The sequence below is a fragment of the Gallus gallus genome, chromosome 5 (assembly GCF_016699485.2).
Source record: "Gallus gallus isolate bGalGal1 chromosome 5, bGalGal1.mat.broiler.GRCg7b, whole genome shotgun sequence".
Taxonomy (NCBI): Eukaryota; Metazoa; Chordata; class Aves; order Galliformes; family Phasianidae; genus Gallus; species Gallus gallus.
Window position 1 is genome coordinate 35,482,496 of NC_052536.1, and position 12,623 is coordinate 35,495,118.

General features: G+C 38.3%; 1 protein-coding gene across 4 annotated transcripts in view; it reads right to left on the reverse strand.

The window, feature by feature from the left end:
* Positions 1-352: 352 nt before the first annotated feature.
* Positions 353-12,623, reverse strand: part of BAZ1A (bromodomain adjacent to zinc finger domain 1A) — a 54,186-nt gene continuing 41,915 nt past the window's right edge. For 2 of the 4 annotated variants that reach the window (XM_015287650.4, XM_040701949.2), the window contains 7 exons: positions 10,332-10,412; positions 7,567-7,814; positions 7,246-7,469; positions 5,661-6,142; positions 4,054-4,199; positions 1,867-1,954; positions 353-1,372 (listed from right to left, as the gene is read on the reverse strand). In XM_015287650.4, coding sequence (XP_015143136.2) covers positions 1,182-1,372; positions 1,867-1,954; positions 4,054-4,199; positions 5,661-6,142; positions 7,246-7,469; positions 7,567-7,814; positions 10,332-10,412 — 1,460 coding nt within the window. In that variant the 3' untranslated portion in view covers positions 353-1,181. The remainder of the gene's footprint in view (positions 1,373-1,866; positions 1,955-4,053; positions 4,200-5,660; positions 6,143-7,245; positions 7,470-7,566; positions 7,815-10,331; positions 10,413-12,623) is intronic. The other 2 variants (XM_040701948.2, XM_015287651.4) reach the window with 1 other exon arrangement.

Below are 12,623 nucleotides of genomic sequence, written 5' to 3' on the forward strand. Positions count from 1 at the left end.
TCTGCTCCATAGTTTTCTCTAGATATAGCTGCATGGACTTTTAGTCAAAATTCTGTTAAAAAGATTGCTACCAAGGACAGTAAGGATGCTTTAATAGGTTTAACACCATTAGAATAAAGATTGTAATTAAAGAATCATACAGCTTATATACCCTCTTCTTGTGTTACTTACACAGCAAGAAACATTTGCAATGGACAGAGAGCAGGTATCACAGTGGCTGCATCTGCTGAAAATGCTCAGTAGGATACTCATGCCAAAACCAAATTCTTCTGTGTTCTCTCCAGCAATGTGTCCAAGTAAATCAGTGGTGGCAGAGCAGTATGCCCAAAAAATAAGTGTCAGAAACTCAAAGTACTTTGAAAAATGTGTCATTTTATTTGTACACTTTGAAAGTTGTACATAGAAACTTATAATACAGTCCTGTAAATTTACTCATTGCTAGAAGAACTGCCAGGGAGAGGGGAAGGGATTTATTGATTGATCATCAAGAAGTTAGAGGGGATAAACAAAAAACACAGGCAGAAATTTAAAAAGTTATGGAACTCTTTTTTTTGTTGTTGTTTTGTTTTTAATCCCCAGTACAAATTTTATAAATACAAAACAAATTCACAAATTACTTTGAATGCTAAATAAATATCTACTTAATAAACTCGGACTGAATACCTCCAGCCAGCACTGGTACAGTACTTATAAGATATGCTCATTGTACTCATTCATGTGTAGTGTCGAGAAGATATGCTCAAATGAGTTTTAAACATACACAGTTTCTTCAACTGCGCTACAGCAGAAGATTTTATCTGAGTTGATAAAGCCCTCAATACCACAGCTCTTACAATATCTAGAGGATGAAACAAGATCATTTGGTGCAGGAAAAAAAACAACGCATTTCTAGAAGATATTTGGACACATGAATGTATTAAAAATGTACAAAACCTCTGTAAACCAGTACTGTATCCAGTACAGCTATCAAAATTATTAGACACTGAATAAAACTGTAGCAAAGGTAATCTTTCCTACGTTCTCCTGAGTGCTTAATATTACATTGAGAATATAGTGCAGGCCACGCTTCAAGGTGGTTAAACAGTTGTTATTGCTTTATACAGGTATGATGACTGCATGATTTAACATTTCATTTCATGAACATAGCAGATTCCCTCAAAAAATCCTTTGGAAGGCAGAGGTTAGATTCGTGACTTCTTGGCCACAGGAGCGGCATGGTCCACATTACCAGATGTGATAGGAAGTCCCAGCTTTTGAGCCTGGATGTGGAAAAAAGCCTGAAGTCTAGTTCCAGCTTTTGCTTCACTTGTGTTACGAGGGTTGTATTCAAAGCAGTTTGAAAACATCAACTCAATGTCTTCAATGAACTCCGCTAGTAAATAAAAAAGTAAATAAATGAACTTAGTGCGTCTCACATCATCAGACAGCAGTATGATCAAGGAGTACGACACCACTGAACGAGCAGAGTTCCCAACACAGATGTCTTTACACATGCATCAAATATGTACCATGTATTAGCAAAGTGCCGTGTAAACATTCCTAAAACTCCCACGATAATTGACAGAAAGCTTACAAATCAGGCAGTAACAACTGAAGCTTTTCCAAATATTGCATCCATGTCACACACTGACATCAAAAGCTTCAGAAATTACCTGCAGCATCTCAGCAGCTCATTTTTTATCCATCTGCACATCACACACTTTGGTAGTTAAAGATGTAACACTTGTTAAAAACAGATCAGTAAAAGCTCTTTCAAAAAACCCAAACGATTTCAGCTTCAAATCCTGACACAGCTTTATTTTAGGATGAGAATTTATTCTGCAGAGAGAACAGGGTTCATTACCTCTTTCAATGCGTGATACTTACATGCTAGCTTGTATTCACATTTATTCACCTTTTCACGAATTATATTTAAGGCAATAGGTTTTTTGATGATATCATAATAGTCTGGTACCTTTAAAAAAAAAGTAAAGAATTTTATTCCTACAAAACAAATGGAAGCTTAAGTTCTACTTACATTGAAAGAAAAAGAAGAAAAAAGTCATGCATTAGCAGAAAGCATTTTGATTTTGAACAAACAGAGGAGTTTAAGGAACCACCTCTCTCTCCTGATCTTAATATCAGTGTGCAGATATTGCTTTTCCATTTCTTTTCCTATCATTGCAATCACAACAAACAGCCAGTAAATCAACACATAAATTTAATCCTCAATACTTTGCAAACAACTGTAAGATCCAAAACTGCATGACTAGATAAACAGCATGGTATTAATGCTACTCCCATTGGTTGAGACAAATGATTTCCCAGATTTTAAAACTTTCATTTTCCTGTAACATATTACAATATTAAGAGTCCCTTAATCGTGAGTAAGGGCCACTTCTGCTCCACTACCGTTCACCTTTTTGCAGTCTTCCTTGAAATTTCATTTAGTTGAGAAGACGGGAGTGAACCTTTCAGTATCAAGCAGGATGCAGAGTGCAAGTACAAGAGATATAGTGCCACTCAGACCAGCAGTTGTGAGATAAATGCTAAAGGACAAAATGGGCTGCTTAACCCTTAAGGGTACTGATCATTTGGATCACAGATTCTCAATTCCAAACAAGCACTGAGCTTACAGTGCCTCTGTTTTACCCACAGAGTGTGGGGAGGGGGGGAACAACAGCAGTATCTTCTTAAAAGCACAATCTGTTCTGGATTTGACTTCGTTACAAGAACAAACATCCCCCCATGTATCACTGAAAATATTTTAAAACCAAGTTCTTTATTATTGCCTGAAACTTTACCATATTGAGTACAACTTGCAAACGAGCAGAGGTGGTGGAAGAATCAGTACAAAAACAGAATTAGAAGAGCAAGTTTTTCATTCCTTTCCCTCTTGGAATGCTGTTTACATTAAAACAAAAAGAAATGGAATTTTCTCTTTCTGGCTTGCTGGGCACTCATAAGTTGATATACTTTCCATGGTGTTCCAAACGCAGTGAGAAATTAAACCCAAGACTTCCAGCATGATGAAGAAAATGTAGGACACTCATGAATTTTTCTTCCTAAACAGTCTGAATTACCCTTTAGCAATTTATTCAGGCAAATATGAATGCACCAAACTTCAGCATTTTCTTCTCAATATCTGAATTAAGTTGAATTCCCCATCCCTCCTCCTTCAGAAGCTTCCTTGCATTCAACCACTCTCACACTTCCCAATGCAATTCCACTACTCTAACAGCCAGACACTTGTCTGGAATTCATTCAAAATCCTCTCCTCTGCTCCTGCATCTTTCATTCATATTTGAAAATCGTTCTTTTTGTCCAGATATATTAAAAGCCTTCCAGCTCCCCAACATTTGCAACTCAAGTTTCAATTCTTCATTTACCAGTTACTACTGTTAATTTTAATAAACACTGAGCACTAGCTCCTGAAAAATGACTATGGCTGCTGTCAGCACAGAGTTGCTCCAGAGAGGCTGAAGAGGACTGGCACTTCGTTAAGGTTGAATAGATCCAGCAGTGACAAGCAATTGACAAGCCAGTGCAATCTGCAGAAAAGCAGACGTGCTTTGGGAACCTTCATTGAGATACGCTAAGTAAATGCTGCTTTAGATGCTTGTATCTACTTTACTGTCAAGTCTAAATGAGAAGGAAGTTAAATTAAGAACTCAGCTAAGGAATTACCTTTTTACTGCATTATAATTAACGTCAGTATGAAGCTGTTCCTACCTTGTTATTTTACTGCAGGCATGTTCTGAAAATATCTTTGCACAATTGAGCATGTATTAGTTTATAATCATAAAGCTTACCCATAGCAATGCACTGCTCTGTTTGTTTTTTCAAGCCAAACCATTTCACATTTTAAACTCTTCATATCAAGCATACTTAAAAATTTGCACAGTATCATGTCATTCCAAAAATTCCTTGCACCAGCTATTTGAGCTGAAGGATGAGAGTTTTCCTGAATGCCACTGCACCTCCCTGCTTGGGCAACGCTATGAAGTCCAAGTTTTACTGACAGCAAATAAGACTGTCAAATGTTATCATTACTTCTACAGTTCTATCAGTTACCTGGATTTTGGAAACCAGTTTCATAAAAGGCCAGCTGTCATCGTGTCGTACCAGTTCCACAACAAGTTGTTCAAATGCTGAGAGTTCATGGACTCCTCCCTGACGTCCTGAACTTCTCCTGTTCAATGAGGTCTGAGGAGATGATTCTGTGAGGAAAAAAACAAAAACACACCTCACCAGATGAAAATAAAAGTGCAACCAGTAAAAATCAAAACAAAGTGAAACATTATCTTGTAGTAAAAGGGAAAAAAAAAAAAAAAAAGGAAGAGGATTTGGCACACAAGAAGATGCACTGCCAAACAGAGCTTCAGTCTCTGCGTCACAGGAGATGGAGGTAAGATATACAGGTTTTCCCTCCTGCTTGGCTGCCTCATCCTACACCCTACCCACTTTAAGCAGGGGCAGATCCCACGAACAGCCATGTTACACCAGGAGAGAAACAAACATAATCCACATTTAAGTTACAAAATCCTGGAAAGAAATTTAAAGAAAGAGGATCATTTAATCCTTAGACTTCTGTCTAGCACAACAGCAAACCTTAACTTCCCTTCTGTGCTACAGTTGTACTTCGAAAAAGAATGTTTCTACTGAAATATTCAATAGCAGTTTCCTGCCTGAAAAGCTAACAGCTCCTGCTTTGGGAGACGTTGGGTACTGAAACCACCAACGTAACAGTTTCAGGGCAAAACTTTTGCAGTTTGGCTTCAGGAATTAACTAGGTTACAGTCTTGCTATTAACCACTAAACGTCTCTTTCTCCTGAATAAAATGCTAAGCACCAGGACTTTCCTGGGTTCCTTTTTAATTCATCGCACTAATTTTGAAAGGACTTTTTCCACTGATTTCAATTTTAAAACGATTTGTTAAACACTTCGAGAAATGCCTTATTAGAGGAAAAACAGAAGAAGCCACCTGTTCATAACTTACTTTCACAAAAACTCTGTTCAGTCAGGTTTTATGTTTTCAAAAGTAGTCATCAGGATAGTTACACAGGATAAGCCCAGAAACTCCCAGTGGTGAAGGATAGAAATGGTGTAGAATACAAGGCAGCCGCACTAGAGTGCAAGCTGTTTTACACTCCTCAGTCTCACACTACATCATTTTGGTCTGTAAAAGGTACTGCAGCTTTTCAAGCACTTCTGTGCAATCAAATACCTGGTATTAGCTTAACAAGCAAGGACACTGTTGGTCCTGTACCAGAAAGATGACATTTGTTGTCTCATAGCAGTTTCTTGTTATATCTGTATATTCCTAATGTCACTACCTTACCCACATTTAATAAAAGCATACAAACTCTAAGAAGATATTCACATGATTTCAGGAATGCATGCAACTTTCAGATTTGCTGTATACCATGTTCTGTGTTATGTGCAAATACAAAGTTTCAAACATGTGTAACTTCTTGGCAAATGACATATTTGTTCTTTAAATTACCAGACATTTTTTCATGTTCCCCTCTGTCAATGTAAAAGAAGGGAATGTTTTGTTGTAAGTGACAAAAATGCCTTCAACCATTATTTCTCACTACTGCTGGTTTTCTTTGCTCTACCACAGTTTTAGCAATCAAGTGAATTTTGTTTTCATTCTGGACTGAGACATTTCTCTAACCTGTGGATTGTCGTTTCCTGCCTCTTCTCTTGGGCTCACTAACAGGAAGAGAAAGCTTTGGAGCAGCAACTGGGTATTTTCTAACCCGTTCATTAGAGTCTGTAGAATCAACGATTCTAAATCCAAGAGAATCAGGACTATTTTCCAGTGTGTTATCAGCATTCTTTCTTCCTCTTCGTCGTCTTCGAGGACTGAGTAACTCCACGAATACGTCTGCTTGTAATGAACTTTGGCTCTGACGAGTGGTCCGGCTGCTAAGTCTTAAAGTAGGTTTTGTCACTGATGGAGGGGCTGATTTTACCTTCCTTAACCCCCTTCTGGTCACTCTAGATGAAGATCCTGCTTGCTTAGGTGTATTTTGCTGACTCCGGGAAGCGTATCTTGCCTGACGCTGGATGTTCCGACTTGAAAAAGGATTGTTGAGTTTGGCTGCTCTCATTTTTAATGGGAACTTTACCTGTGGTCTTCCGTGCTTTGAAGGGCTAAATAAATAAATAAATAAATAATATTATCATTATTGTTGTATTTATCCCAAGATTCCATTCTCCTCTTCTTTTCTTAGTTTTCTAATTCAGCATTTAAAAAAACCCAACAATCCAAGGCTAGCAGGCAACAGGCTTTCACTGATGCAGTCACCCCACTACCCGTCTTTTAAACACTGCTCTGAATTCATTTAATTAAAAATTATGTGCAACACATTAAAGAAATTATCAGAATTTTGATCGCCCTTGCAGCTGGTGCAAAGTGAATGTATTATCTGGACACCACCATTTTCTTAAACTGGATACTCATTCCTAACTACTAGGAGTTTTGAACATTATTAGCTAAGAAATAAACCACAGTTCTAAAAAGCTGCAAATACAAGTTAAGCTGTAGTCAGAGTCTGTAACTAATATTTACGCCACTCCAGCCATTAAAGGAGAACAGAAAGATCCCAGAGACAAATTTAATCCTCAAGAAGATGCAATTCGAATTTGAAGCTGTATTGAGGTTTTGTTTCAGTCAATTCAAATGACTGTACTGAAAAAAGTACTCTCGTATCAAAAGTTCCCTTCAGTTTTTTTACATCCCTACTGTACATCAAATCTATCACATTACAGGAATTACCACATTGATTTACTTGGGTGTTTTTTAACTTAAAAGAAAATAAAAATCAGCTACTGCAGAAATCCTCAGTCCTTATCTTGGATACTTTGTCTTCCGTAATGTTCTCATACTTACTGAATGCATGAAGCCCCCATAAGTTCAAATTGACTGACACACCCCAGATTTTCTCCAGAAAATCTTTAATGTTTGAAACTCTCTCCGCCATACATTCAAACAGCAGCCATACACAACTCCAACTGTGAGAGCCATCCCTCACCTGCACACCCAAAGGTGGAATTTTAATCCAGAAAAGCAACTCTAAGTCCATTGGAGCTAGCTTTCTTTCTTTTTAAACCCCACCAGTAAGAGCCCAATTGACAACTAGCTTCCTTCCCCACTCAGCATCAGATTTTCATGACTTGCTTATTTGAAAAATTACTTCACCTGACAGTCAAGACACTATTCCAGTAGGAAATCACTCCTATGGATGCCTGTTTACCTCATGTCTTCTTCCTCCTGAGATTCATCTTCCTCTTCATGTTCTTCTTCATAATCCTCTTCCTCACTTTGTCTCATTTCATCGTAGCTTGCCTCTTCCTCCCCTTCTATTCGCTCAGCCATCTCTTCATCACTTTCCACAGATGGTCTCTGTCTGGAGGAAAGGCGTCTAGAGCGCTGCTTTGGTCGGCACTCCGGACAAAACCAGTCTCCTTCAGGAATGATCTAGAAACAGAAGAAAAAAGCATTAGCAAGACACCATTAGCTGTAAGAACGATGCCAATTTTATGTGAAAAGGAAGCACTTATTTTTCCTCAGATACCTTAAGCTTGGGCCTGATACAGTAGGTATGATAGCCTCGATCACAGCCATCACACAGCACCATGCTTTCTGCATCACCTTTCTTTCGACATACTTTACAGCGGGCGTTGAGGATGGACTTTGACCAGATGACACTTCGATCCAATGTAGACAGATGAAGGAAGACTTGAGACAAGCTGGTAGAAGAAAGAAGTGACTCCCTCCAGCGATCCAAAACTGTTTTGTAGGATCGTCCACCATCGCTGGCATCTTCCATTAGAGAAGAAAACAAAACAAAGCAGAGGATTCAAGCTTCTTTTTCAAACATTCGGGTTGCTGTAGACTATGCAGCAAGGCTTGGTATTTCAAACGGATATGGAGTAGTAAACTGAGGTAACAGAACAACCTTTCTCTTATCTTTTCAGTACATAAGTATTTCCTCCTTAGTTTCCCAGCTGCCAAAGCTCTAGGATTTCACCTTTCAATACCAATTTAACCACAAACTGCCACTTACATAGGACATAAGACAAAAATCTTTACTCAGATGTCAGCCTGGAAACCTAATAATCTGATCCCACTTAAAAGTACACGGGAAGACACATCAAACCCCCAGAACATTTTCATTTAAAGAAACTGCTCAGCATTGAACAGAGACTTTTCTGGACAAGAACAAACAAACAAACACAAAATACCAACTAACCAACTCCAAAGGCTCTCACACCTTCCCTTGCGGTCTAGCAGATAGTTTTTCAGCCCTCTCCCAGTGCTTCAGTGCCTTTATTCCTATCCTGCACTCTGCCTTCACAGGCATTTGCACGTCAATATGGTTAGATGTGGTGACCATTCTGAAGGAAAAATAACTGATTTCTTGGTATTTTATTAGCAGTATTACACATAGGAAGTTGTGATACACACCTAGCACAAAAACAAGACAGTCCTGGGGTCCTCTTTATGTTAGAAATAAATGAGCACCAAGGGCGAGAAATCAAGTTTCTTTTGTTGTTGTTGTTTTTTTGTTTTTGAAGAAGTTTGGTTTTCAATCCAGGCCACTGAAGTGGTCCCACAAAATAGTGAAAGGAGCAGTACAGAACAGTGAAAGGAGTGGTACAGAACAGGAATGAGCAGCTGGGAATTGCAGAAGCAAATGGACTGTTTGAGGAGGTTAAAAAAAAAAAAGAGAAAGTATGAATTACACCCTGCATTGCTGCTGCTACGCAGAAAATAAATCTGAGTGTTGAAAGCTATTTCTCGTATTCTAAAGCAAGAAGAAAAAAGCAGTACTTTTAATTACAGAAATTTCTAAAGATGTCCCTTCTAAAATTGATGTTGCAGTTATTACTCTGTGATCTCCAGCTCATTAACAATGCACTTAAGTAAAAAAATGCTACCTTGCCTGCTCTACTAGTCACAGTGGGCACAGGAATGGCTTGCAATCTAGCTGTCTGCCAAATGATTTCTCCTCAGAAACAGGAAAAGAAAAACATCTAATAACAGATAAAATGAAAGAACAAAAATGAGACTAATTACTCTCCTGGCAAAGCCTTTCTGCCTTCTCATCTACTGTCTGCCAGGATTTGCCTAATCTTGCATATATTTGCATTAGCAGCAAGCAGCACAAGAGAAACAATGAGCAAAGGCAGAGGATAAACAGGCAGCACAGCTTCATAAATAAAATTTAGTCACTTTTGAACTACAAATACAAATCTGAATTTCTCAGTATTTCTACTTTGTCCTCAAGGCTTCCCTTCTCAAGTTCATTCTTCGTACACATAGTAGGCAAGCTCCACTTGCAGTACTGCAGCACAGCTCTCAATGTATTTTTTAAAATCCATTAAGTACATTAAAACTGCCCGTCAGGACACCAAACTAGAATTCGAAACCCAATTCAGTTCTCAATTCTGCCATAGCATGATTCTGGCAAACACAATTTCTCCTCAGTGTATGTATACTTTGGCAAGCATTTCTTTTGCTGACACTGGCAGCTTCAACATTATTACTCTTTCACTGGCAGCTATTTTTAACCTGGATTGGTTCATCAATAGAGTTCATCACACAGCACAACAAATATGTGCACTGCAAACCTGCAGTTGTAATACAGAGAGCAATTACTGACCGCTGCCTGTTTAAACACGCTCTGGCGCTGAAAGGAACATGCCAAATGGCACCCACTGCCTCAGTTCCCAACTCATATTTTACGAGTAACACTTTTTTCTTCCATTTATCATCTTTCTCATTTATATGGCTAACTCAGAGGGAAAAAACAGTCTCTTCCTTTGTGTCAGAGCAGCTCTACATTGCTCAGTGGGACACCTCTCGGCAAGCTAAGCCGTCCAAGCCTTGCTACAATGCAAATGAAGTTGTTTGACAGATCTATGCATTCATCTATCAATAGCTAATTAAGTTCAGGGAAGGGTTTTCCATCTCAGTATTTTTAGAAAGGATATGCAGTGGCACAATGCTGCAAGGTTTCCAAAAGGGAAGGGAAAAAAAAAAAAGGAAAAATAAGAAGAGGCATTAAAAAAGGGGGGGGGGGGGAAGGGGGAGGAAGGATTATGTGAACACAATAAAAAGAAAACACAGTTCCTTATCTCTGGGTGCAGAATTTTATTTTTTAAACCTTTGATCTGTATTTGAATTACTTTCAATAATGTTTGTACTTCAGTATTTATATGGCAAGTCCTTCAGTATAAGGAACTGGCTACACAATTAAAAGGATGGGAAAAGAAAACTGAAAAATATTCAATATTTGCTAATTCTTAGTATTACAAGTAAACATTTAAAATTTACCATCTCTCTGACTAGTCTTGTCTTCCACTTTCTTCCTCTTTTTATACCCCCTGTGGCTCCTTTTATTATCTTCTGCTTTACCTAACATTAAATTCATACAGTTATTTCAAATACTTTTTTTTTTTTTAAGCGTGGTCTTTCGTTGTTTTTGTGGTGTTTTTTTTAATATTAATTCATACAACCCATACTTGCATAGTCTACAAATGCAAATAGAACAGTGGTTACCACATATGCATATAGAAGACAACAGGCAGGGAAGGGTAAGAGAATAATGTGCAGGCAGTAATTGCATAACGTGGGACTCGCTTTGACTCCCACTATGAGCAAAGACAGTCTTAAAGCACGTTACGTCTATCCCACCTTACCTTTGTGTCCACCTCTGGTAAGAATGGCTATAAAACACCTTACTGCCCAAAGGTTTATCTCTCAGCAGACAACTTGTCTGGTCTATGTTGCCATGAGCCTTCTGACACCTCAAAAACATAGCTTTTTCATGGCCACAGTTGGCAAGGACCAAGAAAACTAGCTTAACTTGGTCATTTCATTTGGACAGACAAGGTATTTGCATGAAAGCACATTCTTTTGTGTTAAATGAAGTTTAACTCTTCCAAGGGCCATAGCAAGCCCTATCTGATCCAAATGCAAGATATCTTCTTTGACTGTCTTCTCTGAAGAGTAAATAAGAAAATTTTCATCAGAAAAAAAAAAAAAAAGCTTCCACCTTCTCTGACTCTGCTCATGAAACTCTGCAGGGAAGTAATGAAAGCACAAGAGTAAACGTGCATACATACAATGCCTCCCCCAGTTCACTCCTAGATGATGTCTGATACTGTTATGGTGAGGACAATTACAAACAGAAAGGGAAATACTTTTGGAAGTAGAGGAAATTAAAATAATCAAAGTCTTGAAAGGAATGCAACAGAGATGAAAAAAGGAAGCGAGAAAGCACAAGTTAAAAAGGACATAAATTGAATCAGTCACAAAGGTGCTTCACATGAATTAGAAATGTACGGAAATCTATATTGTATAAGATTGTACATGAAAGATGTGTCATGCCTGTATTCCTGCACTACTGCAGAAAGCAGAGGCTTTTCTCTTGATTGCCTCACTGGTATGCCAGGGTGACCAAATCACTTCATTTTTAACCTCAATTTTTCACATCTCTGTCACAGGAACAAGACTTCTCTATTGAAAAGTATTTTGAAATGTAAGGAAAAGTAATTCATACTAAGAAAAAGCAGCAAAATTCACAACGAAATAACTAGTATTTCTTCCCTCAAACATCTTTTTTTTGAGAAGTAACATTTCAGATTTTCCCTCGAACAGCTCACATTTCAGGGAAAATGAAAAAAATTGCTTTTGTTACATTTTTTAATGCATAATTCTGCAAAAGTGTGTAATGCAACCTGCACCCTCCCCCCCCCTTTCTTTTTTCATTCTCCCTACATGCTACCTACGACTTAACTGAAGGGAGAAAATCCAAGTTTTCATAGATAGTGAGTGACGAAAGGATTTCTAAATCACCATTCATAATTAAGAAATGCGTACATTACAATTCAAGTAATGAACTGTTAAGATTTATCATCAAAGCACAGAAGATTAACAGCCAACTAGCATTTCTGCAAGGCAGAGGGTGCTGTTTCTGGAGTTTCTAGATCTCCTTTTGCATTGCTATCTTCTCTGTCAGTCTTTTCTCGCTCTTCAACTTGAATATTTGGCATGCACCTCCATTCTAAACTTATCAGAATCACCAGAAAGGCTCTCAGCTGCCTGATAGAGACTTAGAACAAAAACAGACCCAAGAGGAGCAGCTGGTCCTTTTATTACTCTGCTGGGTCCCTTTGTCTGCTCTGCACCCTGGAGGCCACCAGGATAAACTTGCCGATGACTGCAGTGAATTTCACTGCGCTGTCTTCAGTACAAGCCGTAAATAGAGTAAAAACTAAAAATTGAAGTATGGCTCTAATTCCTAATGTGAGCAGAGCACATCATGTAAAGGGGTGAGGGGCCAGAGAGGAAAAGAAATGGCACAGCAAAGGCAACAACTGAAGTAATGGAGTAAGGTTTGCAGAAATGCAATGGTAATCCTTTTACCAAAAGTGCTCTCCTGCCCTGCTACCAAGGCAGAACTCACTGCACTTGCTTGCTTTGCCATGTTTTTACTTCAGTGATAATTAAATTAGCCTAGAAAGATGGCTTTGTTGAGTTTAATATTAGAAACAGAGGCATTTTATTGTCTGGGTGAAGTTGGAACAACTATTACAAAACGTCCCATTAGAAAAAAAAAAGTGT